Genomic DNA, 12,103 nt, shown 5'->3' with positions numbered 1-12,103 from the left:
CTCCTGCCTCAGGTACAGCTAATTAAGCTAGGAGAGGATAGCCAGGAGCCACTTCACATTGAGGAGGCCTATCAGACGACTCTAAACACACACCATCACTGCAGAGGAAGCAGAGAGGAGCTTGATAGGCACAGGGATGGAGCTTCAGTATGTACTGTTTTGTACTGCAGGTATATACTGTAAGTTTATCTTCTTTCAACAATGCACATGTATGAAAACAGGAATTGAATGGCATGAATGATAAAAGAATAATTTAAGACGGTTCTCTATCTTTGAAACGTAAAGTGCGGACTAATGTAAAATATAGATGTGTTTCAGTTTTGGGGGTTAAATTATGGAATTAACTTAAAGGTGCGGTAGGTAAAACTTTCTGTCATATTTGCTGAAGCTGACCTTATGTTCGAGTAGAACTACATGAAGTAGGTAATTAAAAAAAAAAAAAAAAATCCGGCTCCTCTGGCACCACCTATCAGCCTGTAGTGTGATTTGTAAAAATCCACAGCTCCCTGTTCAGATGCACCAATCAGGGCCAGGGGGGGTGTCTAACTGCGTGTCAATCACTGCTCAGGCACACGCATTCATTCTCCCTTGTGGGGGGAGGGGCTTAGGAGACCGTTTTGGGCTCTAGCAGAAAGGGGGGGAGGGACTGAGAAGTTGTCGATGTTCAAATGTTTTGGCTAAGTCCTGGATCTTCCCAATCCTACCTACAGCACCTTTAATGATCAGTTGAAAATGTGTAAGTCTCTGTTGAGTTTCAAAAAAGCTTTAAAGTCTAAAAAATGTAGGGTTATGAAGTAATTTGATTGAAATGTAAAATTACTTGGATTGTACTGAAGTATTTAGTTTAATTTAGTTTTGTTGGCTCTGGTCTGAGTGATTCTATGGGGATTGTAGGATAGGCAAAAATAAGCCTTGGCTTCAGCCTTTTCCTTTTTCGGTTAGCAACGGTGGCAAATTGTGGGAATGAATTGTTTCTTTCATGTATGTTAACCGAACCATCAATGATGCATGCTCTGGTGAGTGATGAGCAGTCTACTGGATGGCTGCCTGCTGGCTGGGTTTCATCAAGGGACCAAGGGCACAGACCTTGCCCTAACACTGCCTCCTCTCTCTCCCAGCTGCCTTTTAAACCATTCATTACTTCCCTTCTCTTTTTCTGCCTTTCATTGTGGAACATCATTCACATTATGTGACTACTTAACATTACAGAACAGGAAAGGAGGTGTGGGAGGAAAGAGAAAGAGAACTCATGCGTGTGTTTTAATGTGAGAGTGTTTAAGAAAGCCAGAGATGAGGTCAAAGTCAAGGATAATACTCAGGATGAATATAAATCCTTGCCTATTGTGACTTCTTACTGCCTGCTCTTTGCTCAAGCCTAACTGTATTGAAGGAAAAGTGCCATACTGTTGTTAGTTTGGCAATGAAAATTTTATCCCACAAGCTTCTGCGTGCTGTGGATAACTGTCTCCTCCCTTAGTGACTTGGGCTTAACCAGGCACACGAAAAAAAGAAACCTCAAGTGCTTGATCTGAACCACAACTTTCCACTTTTCTTCCCTCTCGCCACTTTGAGGTTTCAAAGACCAGACACACAGCATGTGGTGTTTTGTCTGCACCATGTCTACACCACACCAATTTAACGCGACAATTTCGCCCCAAAGCATCACCCTACATGAAGCGGTGAGCGAGTTCAGCAGAACCACGTCTTCTCTCAGCGTCATGCTAAAACTCTGGTGATAACATATACAGTGGGAACATTTACTTTGAGCACACAAAGCAGTGTTATAGAAGAAGAGTGGCTGACGGGTGCACACACACACACACACACGCAATCACACACACACACACACACACACACACACATACACACACACACACACACACACACACACACACACACACACACACACACACACACACACACACTTAATCAACCTAAGCTATAAACAAAGCCAGTACTGCAGATGGACTCTCTTTCAACCTGTTTGATTGGAAGCTATTAATATCAGCATGACAGAGGGGAGCCAAATTCTAAATAAAATGGAAAGAGAGGCTGCCTCAGTGGGGGAATCCATCTACTCTCTAGTTAGACTACATGGAGATGTGTTCCACTAAAGCTGGAATGAGACAAAGTGTAAAAAGATACCACTCATTGGCTCTTTATTGAATACTACTGGAGTCAAAAGGGGGTAAATTGTAGGTCGAGGCAAAATGCGTGCAGGGAAAATATGCTAAATAGAAATTCTGATTGGCCACACGTGTTTGCGGATGCTGCTTTCATAATTGCCTTGGCTTGACATTTTTCTCCTCGTATCAACATTTGCCGTGACATGCAATGTGATGGAGAGGAAAATAGCTTCCTGGTGATGCAGATGATGTTCGTGGTTCAGCGCTCCCCCACTAAGACTAACATCTGAGAATGGTTCCTTCCACATCAATGCAAACAGCTAATATGCTGTTGCCGGGCCACGCACAGATGGCTCTAAATCAAGGGAGGGTGCGGCGGCAGTACTTACCACGTTCACTGGACAGGGTAGTATCTATCACAGAGAAAGAGCAAGAGAGAGGGAGAAAAAGGGCAAGGGGAGAGGAGACAGAGGATGATGATTAGAACTTAATAGGCTTCAGTAAAAGTGGCATCGCAATGCTAGTCACTGTTAAACGAGAACAAAACAGATCTATTTCTGAGGATTAATGGAAAGTCATAGAAAATAGCCGGACAGTGACATACTGTACACAGAACGAAGGGTTACTATTGGAGAAAATGTGCTGTCACAACTGTGTAGTCACTTTCATTTGTCTTTGTCTATTATCCAGGCAGTACCATTTAACCAGAATGCAGTTTGTTTTCTCTCTTATACTTCTTGTCATTGCCTCAAGCTGTGGGATTCATCATTATCTTCAAATGCTTGTTGTGATGTCTATATTGCTCTTGTGCTCACTCAGTGAAACACGAGAGAATTGCGGGATATTGCATATGCATATTGCACACACCACTGTACATGGTCGTGGGCGGTATTTATTCAGACCTTGGCACCACAGCTGGCTGACAGAACGAGGAGAGGCAGCCATGGAGGCTCTTGACGTCTCTCTCCTGGTGGCCTGCCCTTCTCGTGTCCTCCAGCAGAGTTGTTTAGTCAGATTTGATCAGAAGCAATCTGCATGGCTTATTTTTGCATTAATTGCTAGATTATTAATCTAGACATCCTTTAGAACTGACTAAGACAATGAGAAAAATATCAACTTGGTTTCGGAACTCTAGGTTTCAGGACATCATGCTTTATTATGAATCACAGCATCCCAATGATGGAAAAAAAGAAGTGTTAAGGAAAGTGTTAAGGAAAGCTCTCTGGTGGCTCCAGGCCTCCCCTCTCACAACAGTAGTTTTGTTTCAATAACGAAATTAATATATTGTTTATTAGTCACTTGAACTTTGCTGTCTCACAAAAGTTTGGTAAGAAATGCTAAGAAGAATCTAATTGTCCCAGCTTTTAGCCACACAGTGGCCTGGCAATGTCAGCCAGTCCACTGCTTTAGTTCAGACTTAAACAACTCAAAACTATTGGATGGACCGATATGAAATTTTGGACCGACATCCATGGTACCTGGACGATTAATCCTACTGACTCCTTTAGCAGGTTGATATTTGTGGCTTTGAGTGAAAAGTCTCGACAACTATTAGATGGATTGCCATTCAATTTCGTATATACATTGACTCCCCTCAGGATAAATTGTAATAACTTGCTGATACCATCTCCTTTTATCCAGCACCATTATAGGTTCTCTAAAACTTTGGTTTATGACTATCTGCAAAACTGACATTCCCATCAGCCTCAGCTGTACTTTGTGTTGAGAACTAATTAGCAAATGTTAGCATGCTAACACACTAAACTAAGATGGTGAACATGGTAAACATTACACATGCTAAACATCAACATGTTAGCATTGTCAATGTGAACATATTAGCACGCTCATGTTAGAATTTAATTTAAAGCACAACTGTGCCCAGCTGCAGCCTCTAAGATCTGCTGGCTATAGACTCTTAGTCCTATTTTACTTTTATTCAGAGCAGAATGATGACTCTACAGTATGTTATCTGGAGATGTTTAGTGGATTTGATGATTGATGACACACCTCCTAAAATGATGACGCCAAATGAAATGGGAACCTGCAACATATGGGACATATGGCAAAATGCCTCATACATGTATAGTTTCTCACACACCAGCTACTGTATGTTGGATGGCGCTGTGCTTAACAACATTGTCCACCTGCCTTAGTTAGATGTGCTACTTTGTGTGCCCCTTTTTTGCTTTCAATCATTAAAAAAGTCAACTTGAAAAGTGGCTTTACTGTACATGCCTCCGTTAAACATATGGACTGAAAATGTATATCCCTTTGGCATTTCATTGTTCACCAAACTATCAATAATTATCAATATCTGTTGTCACGAGATTTGGTAGGACTACGGGTCAATAATAAGAGCCTGTAAGCTTGTTCTGCTGCATTTACTAGAGGCTGATCTGGATTGCAGTGCTTGCTAAATTATCCCAATTTGAATATAACACACTCAATATTCTTGAAACATTCCTTATTCCACAGTATGTATATTGATTTTCACGGTTTTCTGTGTGGTTGCAGTGCAAACTTGTAGGCTTGATGACAGCTGTGACACCCTCTTTGGTTTGTTAGTTGTTATGATGAAAATGCATAAATGCCAAAAGTTGTCTCACCATACATCCATTCAAGTTAATCTTACATTCTCTGAAACTTTCTGACTTGTTTACAAAAAGCAAACACATCACTCTCTAAATGAGAGTTTTGCTCATAGTCAGTGTCTCCATTCCCCTTCTCCATGTTTAAACGCACCCCACTCTCCGCACATGTTCAATTATTCATCTCCCTCTGTAAAGAAGTCAGCCTTGCTAGCACTTGCCAGTATCCCCCACAACTTGGCAGGCAGGCTCATATTTGGCATATGGTGCAGAGCAGTGTAGCTTTTCCTTCTCTCTTCAGTTGGCCTGCTAGCCTACTCCCGAGGAGCACAGCAACACACACTGGCATGCCCACTATCACACACACAAACAAACACACACACACACACACACACACACACACACACACACACACACACACACACACACACACACACACACTAATGATGCACCATGTCTGTCAGTTTTGTAAGTGAGCCTCCCTGATTGAGTTGCTGGGCATTCGTCCACAACCTCTTTGCAACAGGTTTCAAGGTTTTCTACAATAGCACTGTGCATGCTGTAACAGCCAAATTAGACACATCCAGCATTTTACAATACAGGATAATTCAAAAATGTCTGATTTGGTGTTAGGTAAACATTTGCTGCTAATGTGAACATCAGTTTGTATCTCTTGCTCACTAGACCTCTTTTCTGGTTAAAGTTGGGTAGAGAAATGTTAGAACTTTGTTGAGGTCATCAAACTGTGAGAACACTAATTTTATTTTACCACTTTACCGACCTGACAGGCGCAACTAAACAACAGGCTGTTTTCAGAATCTGTCCTGAGTGATCCGATCACAAGTGGACAGCTGTAAGTACAGCTGTGTTTACACCTGTCTGTAGAATGTGTCTCCAAATGCATGTTGAGTGATCACGTGATTGGATGTCTCTTCCCCGCTCTATATGCAAATAAACACTACATTATTTTTTTCATTTTGCATATAGGCTGGTGATGTGTGTGTGTGTGTGTGTGTGTGTATGTGTGTGTGAATTAGGATGGTGATATCACAGGTCTAAACTGTTTACAGTAAATTACAGTAGTCAACTGTTCCTGTTCTTGTAACTCTTTATTTTTAAGTACCCTTTTGTCGTACACAATGACACTGGTACCAGTCTGGTACAGCGCTACTGTCTACCACCTCTGACTCTCCTTGTTTTGTTGTTTTCCCCTATTTAGCGGTGGATTACGAGTATGCTTTACCACAGAATGTAAAGTAATCCTTTGTGTTGACTGCACACACTCAGAGTCAGGATCACATCTATGATAGCTATGGTGCACTTCCTGGAGGCAGAAAAAAGAAAACCATTGCATATCCCCCTAGTCATTGAGAATGCATCAGTGGGACAACAGTGGGACTGTTGCAGATGGATAAACTGATACATAGAGCATTTGCGAGTATTGTATTGTAGATAATTTAGACATGTGACCAGTTTTAATTTTCATGGCGTTACAAATTCCTCAGGAGTTGTACAGTGTCTACAAAAAGATACAGAGACAATTACATAAATATCATGAACAGTAAGCCCTTAAAAGACGTTTTTTAATATCAATGTTCTTTTTATATTTAGTACAGGTATGTGGCCTGTCATATAGCAGATCTTTGCTGCTTGTGTCGTCTTTGCTCTCCAGTGAAATATTTCTGTACCTCACTATTAGTTTTCTTTTCAATTCATGCATTTGACATCAACACATTTGACTAGGTTCTTTATAAAGCTGCTGTGAAAAGAAGCAGTCAAAGCAAGTGATGATGCAGACTCCCACATGCAGTATTACAAACTCACCCAAAAGGTCACAGTTTCTCATTTCCTTCATCAATGACATGAAGAAAACTTTTTGAGCTCTCACAAAACACCAAATTACATCTGCATTGTCTGTTTGATAACCTTGCTCTCTGCACTTGGCCACAGAAGATTGCAGCAATCCACAGTCTTTCTTACTGTATTATTGTAAATGGTACATTTTTGGTATTAACCAGCCACAACACTTCTCTTGTTTTCACCTTGAGAGACTGTGTGTGTGTGTGTGTGTGTGTGTGTGTGTGTGTGTGTGTGTGTGTGTGTGTGTCTTAATAGCAAAATGTGGTCTGAGCAAGGGCACCGGAAATAGGGGCGTAGGAATAAGGGAAGTGGCCATTGCCCCCCCTCTTTACGCCCCTGGCCCGATTTGGCATGGTGTGAGCCCATCACAAGATCTCTAGTTCTACATTAAAATGGCTGTTCAGACAGGACGTGCAGCGGCAGGAACCCCACGGCGTACTCGCATTCTGCAGCGATAGTTTTGGCGTCTTGAACATCATACCATCAGAATGGTAAGTGTACAGTAGTTAGCATCTTTTATTAGTTAATGTTGTTTGTTAGCTTGTAACTGGCAGTGGATGACACAGCTACGATGACCGTGCGTTTTCGCTCTCTGTACTGAAAACGTTCGCTCTGTGCCGAAGGTTTCAGCTTTCTTTGCAGGCATTTGGATATTAGACAGCAATTGGCTTTTGAATCTGTGATGTACCAAATATAGCTGTCCCGGCACACGGTTGAATGTCAGATTCAGTGCACAGATATCTCCTCCTTCAGTAGGGGAATGTGAAAACACCTCTCTAAAGAAAAACTTTGTACAGGTCAAACATTTTAGGGGACACAAACATAAGAAAAACACATTTTTGAATGGAGGGAATCTTTAAAAAAATCACTGTGAATCTAAAAGACATGCACTAACACATGCTGAAAGGCAGTTAAAATGTTCACAACATCTGAGCAACGTGTTAAATCACACATACACACACACTGCCACCTGCCACGTGAGTGAGTGTGGATTGATGTGAGCACGTCTGTTTGCATGCAGATGTGTCCTTATGCCAAATCTTCTTGTTGCCCTTGTGATGACTAATAACCAGAGAGAATTTTCAGCTAATAAATAATATATTAAAGAGTCTAATCAAATTGAACAAATGAGTATGTCTAGAAAACTATTAATCAGAGAGCAAACGTGTATTTACAAATATAACACTGGCACAAACAATCAATTATTCATAAGTGAATGCTGGGTAAGTGGGCTTCTTCCCGGGTGAAATGCTGCCATAATTGGAGTGGGACTACAGGAGTGCCGGCTGGTATGTGTGTATGTGTGTATGTGTGGGTGCATGTGTGCCTATGTGTATCACACACACACACACACACACACACACACACACACACACACACACACACACACACACAAAAACACTACTCCCCATGCGCCAAACTTCCCCCAAACACGACAAGAGCAGGCAGAGTCGGCTCATTACTGCCTAATGAGTTGTCTGATTAGTGCCTAATATAAAAGCCTTATTGTCAAGTGCTGTATGTTTATTTTGATTGATTATTGTACTAAAATGACTGAATGGAAGCCCAATAACATGGAGCGTTAACGTTTTGTAGTAATAGGGCCCTTGTGGAGTGAGCGATCGTATATTCAACCCTCAATGCAACACATAAACCATGGCCACTGCCTGAAGAAGTTTAAATTGTATTCTTGGCTCCCAACATGCAACTCCACCAACAACTCCATATGATAAGATTGCTTAATCCATGGTCCTGCAGACAGTAATGCTGACGATTCTTTGTCAAGTTTTTATCTCAATGAGATGTGTCAACAAATAATAGAAAACATGCCTGATGGGATATATGAAAGATGTGCAAAACTCAAACTCAAAATTTGTGTGCATCTGATTATTGATTTTCAACCGCCTCTGTGTCACTACAGCGTGGGCAGAACATGCAGATGAATGGCAGTTTGCATTATCTGGCAGACTTTTGCTGGCAGGGGAGCAGGGAGCTCCATACGATGGCGGCATGGAGGGAAAAAATGCATTAAATGCTATCAGTAACTCAAGTAAATTCAAAATTGTATTTTTTCCACTAGTATTGCTGGAAATGTGAGGAATGCCCAAACTGTGGAATCTAGTGTTGATTGTGAGAAAATATAGCTTTAAAGGTGAGAGCCAGCGGGGGATATATGTATTTTTCTCTCGTCTGTCCGGATGACTAGGACACTTTAGTAACAGTAAAAGTGCCCTTGTCAGTTTTTACCGCACTCTTGCTGGTATCTTAATTATTCACTTTAATTAATCAGTTAAAGATGTTTCCAGCCCAAAAGAAATACCTAATTAGTTACGTTTCGTAAGCTGTACATGCTTTGAAGCACAATTTGCTGAGGTCTGTGACTACTTTGACTAATGCCGCATGAATAAAAATGTACATATCGGTAGTCTTTTCAGTTTAACTTCTCTAATGCACGTCTCTAAACATGTCGATTTTTAATGAGCCAAAAACTGAATGCAGATATAAAGAGGGATAAATGCAAAGAATGTTATTACTGGTAGATAATGTGATTCTATGACTGTGAATATGACTAATTTTAAGTCCTATAATTTCCCTGTTTCGCTCTCTCTGCAGCCCTTCTGTCCGTGAGCAAAAATACCATTGGTAGCTCCAGAGGAGGGACTGTATTGCCCGGCCTGTTGCTCTGTACACACTTTAAATCAGATGTAATGGGGCACTTCAGGAGACTGCTGTTACACACACCCAACTGTCAATACACTGTAATCACTAAATGCCCCCTTTCTTCAGAGATAAGCATTGCTTACGTGCACTGCACTCAAAACTACTGGTGATGTATTGACAAAAAACTTCTGAATACGACTTGTGTTTTTCAGACAAGCAGTGCGTCTGGGTGAGAATTCACCCTGTTAACAATGGAAAAACATGTAGCGCACATTTACACATCATGTCTTCACTCACAGTGCACAAGTCTAAATAGAGCTTTGCCATATCGTCTATGAGAAAAAGCTCTAAACAGCTTGAGAAGTTAATTCAGTTTCCCTCAAGAGATGCTTACTTCTAAATGTTCTCTATCAGACAGCCTGTCAGGAGCTCATGCACTAATTTCCACAGCTGGGTGCAAGTTTAGACAAGAAGCGTCTCAGGGGCAAAGGTATCAATCCTGCCGATAACCTTTTCAACAAGCAAAGAGAATCAAGCATAATCGACAGTGGCTAGTTCGCTACTTTCTCTCTCTCTCTCTCTTTCTCTCTGTCTCTCTCTTTCTCTCTCTCTCTCTCTCTCTCTCTCTCTCTCTCTCTCTGTCTCTCTCTTTCTCTCTCTCTCTCTCTCTCTCTCTCTCTCTCTCTCTCTCTCTCTCTCTCTCTCTCTCTTTCTCTCTCTCTCTCTCTCTGTTGGGCTTTTTATTTAAAAACCAGCATTTGTTTTTCAATTTCACTTTCAAGACTTGTCAATTGTATCAGCTCTCTCGTGTTCGGAGAAACACAGTAACTCAATACAATCAACATTGGGAATACTAACAAGATGAGAAAGCAATTCTGTCTTTATCCGTAAAGACGAAATAGATGATGGAGGAAGAATACAGTTTTTGGGTTTTAGACCAAAACTCAGAGGTAAGCTGTGCAGAAATGAAGATTAGAACTTTTTTGATTGGTGGCCTTAATAATCACATACAGTATAATGTTAATTTGTAATAATCATTTTACTCATAAAAGTAATAGTATAGCTGAATGAAACTAAACACTGAGCATGACTTTGATGAGAATCACCCTCTCATATAGCCTGGTGAAATCTTGCCACCGGTGCGAGTGTTTAATGAATAGACTTCTCCCTTCCCTTTACAATGTCAGGGCGCCTTACAATAACTGACTTAACCTTCACGGGGAACAGCCTCAAAAGCCAAATCAGTCCTGTTGTGCAGAGTGCTTGCATTAATCTATGCCGTATGCTGTTAGACCCTAAGTATAAAATGGTTCCGGCTTGTTCCAAGCTATTTGCACTTTCTCTCAACGTTAAAGCACTTTCCCTGGAGGCTAAACACCTTTAATGGGGTGACTCAACCTTAATGTTAATGTGCTGTAGGCAGCAGCCGAATAATTGTTGTAGCCCAGTAGGTGGTTTTATTTCAGCATGTAAATATCTTGTGTGTAAGGACGTTTGGCGTCTGTGGGTGAGCGCTGGCATGTATTTTTATACTCGACACATATGTTTGTCCAGTCAAAGCCAGCAAGTTCAACCTGATGATTTAATCCAAATGAATGTAAACACACAACGTTCACTCATAAACATCCAACCACCATGAATCACAATGCACAGAACATGTACAGATCAACACAGAAGCAAAAAAGGGGCATGTGGGTGGGGGGGTCCCTGCTGTGACGAACTGGTGCTGACAAAGCCAGATGTTTAGTTAAAATGCAGAGCTCCAATGTGGGATGGAGGGAGGAGTTGACACGCGCTTCGGGAGGCTTTAGGCAGCCTAGTGCGCCTCTTCAGCCGCCTCACATCTCTGTAGGCAGGGGTCTGCGTGTATGCTTTATTTAATGTGATTTACATTCAGCTGAGTGTGCGTGTTTGTGTGGGCGTGTACGTAATCACCTTGCAATTCAGAGTAAATTAAAGAACTATCAATTGCATGTGTGTGTGCATGCCTCCGTGTGTGTGTGTGTGTGTGTGTAGAGTGATAAATTGAACATATGTTTGAACCAAGGTCTCCTGTCGCAGTTTCCTCTCTGTGGACTGTGTCAGAGCTGGAGGGTGATACACTGCACAAGCTCACACAGTCATACAGAGCTCGCACACACACACACACACACACACACACACACACACACACACACACACATTGCTGACTCAGTGCTTCCACTAGCATGCCGAGTCTGACGCTGCTGTTTGGTGGAGAGCAATATCCCAATGGCAGAGCTATTGCAAATATAATGAAGTGAGAGGCGGCGTTGAAGAAGCAATCAGGAACATGTTGTGGATGCGATCACATTACCAACCGATGGCAGCATCATCTTCATCATCACTACTATCATCATATTCATTAACATCATCTCTTTCTCATTGTGTTCCTGCTGGCTCATTTGGGCATGCTACAGTGAGCCATGATGGAGTCAGTGACAGAATGACAAGCAATGTACTGTAATGCATTAAATGTGTTGTTCTAAATGTACTGCAGAGGCAGGCAGGTGGCGGGTGATGGAATAACACACACGCATTCTCACTTTCTTTCTCCCTCTCGTTCCCTCTGGCTCCACTGTCTTCACCTCCTGTCTTCCTCTATCGAAACTAATCTCATTTCCCACTAGCTTGAATTAAATAAATGTCTGTCATTAAGACCAGTGAAGGATGGCGTAGGGCCTCGGGAGATCAAGAGTCGGGTAGGCTGGGCAGGACAGAAGGTGCTTAGTTAGACCCTGTGGATCCACAGAGGCTGGGAGGGGATGAGGGTAGAAGGCAAACGTGGAAACTGAAGAAGGGGCTTTACAGCTTCTCTCTGGTTTTATACCACTTCTTTGTCTTCCACTT

At 41.8% G+C, this 12,103-nt stretch overlaps 1 protein-coding gene across 1 annotated transcript in view; it reads right to left on the bottom strand.

Moving 5' to 3' along the window:
- cdh4 (cadherin 4, type 1, R-cadherin (retinal)) overlaps positions 1-12,103 on the bottom strand; it is a 209,365-nt gene that overhangs the window by 122,831 nt on the left and 74,431 nt on the right. Inside the window, exon 3 of the mRNA XM_078247866.1 lies at positions 2,516-2,539. Within this exon, the coding sequence (XP_078103992.1) occupies positions 2,516-2,539 (24 nt within the window). The remainder of the gene's footprint in view (positions 1-2,515; positions 2,540-12,103) is intronic.

This window comes from Sander vitreus, chromosome 4, assembly GCF_031162955.1.
Source record: "Sander vitreus isolate 19-12246 chromosome 4, sanVit1, whole genome shotgun sequence".
NCBI classification, from domain to species: Eukaryota; Metazoa; Chordata; class Actinopteri; order Perciformes; family Percidae; genus Sander; species Sander vitreus.
Note: the sequence above shows the minus strand (reverse complement) of the source record. Positions and strands in the feature narration are given on the sequence as shown.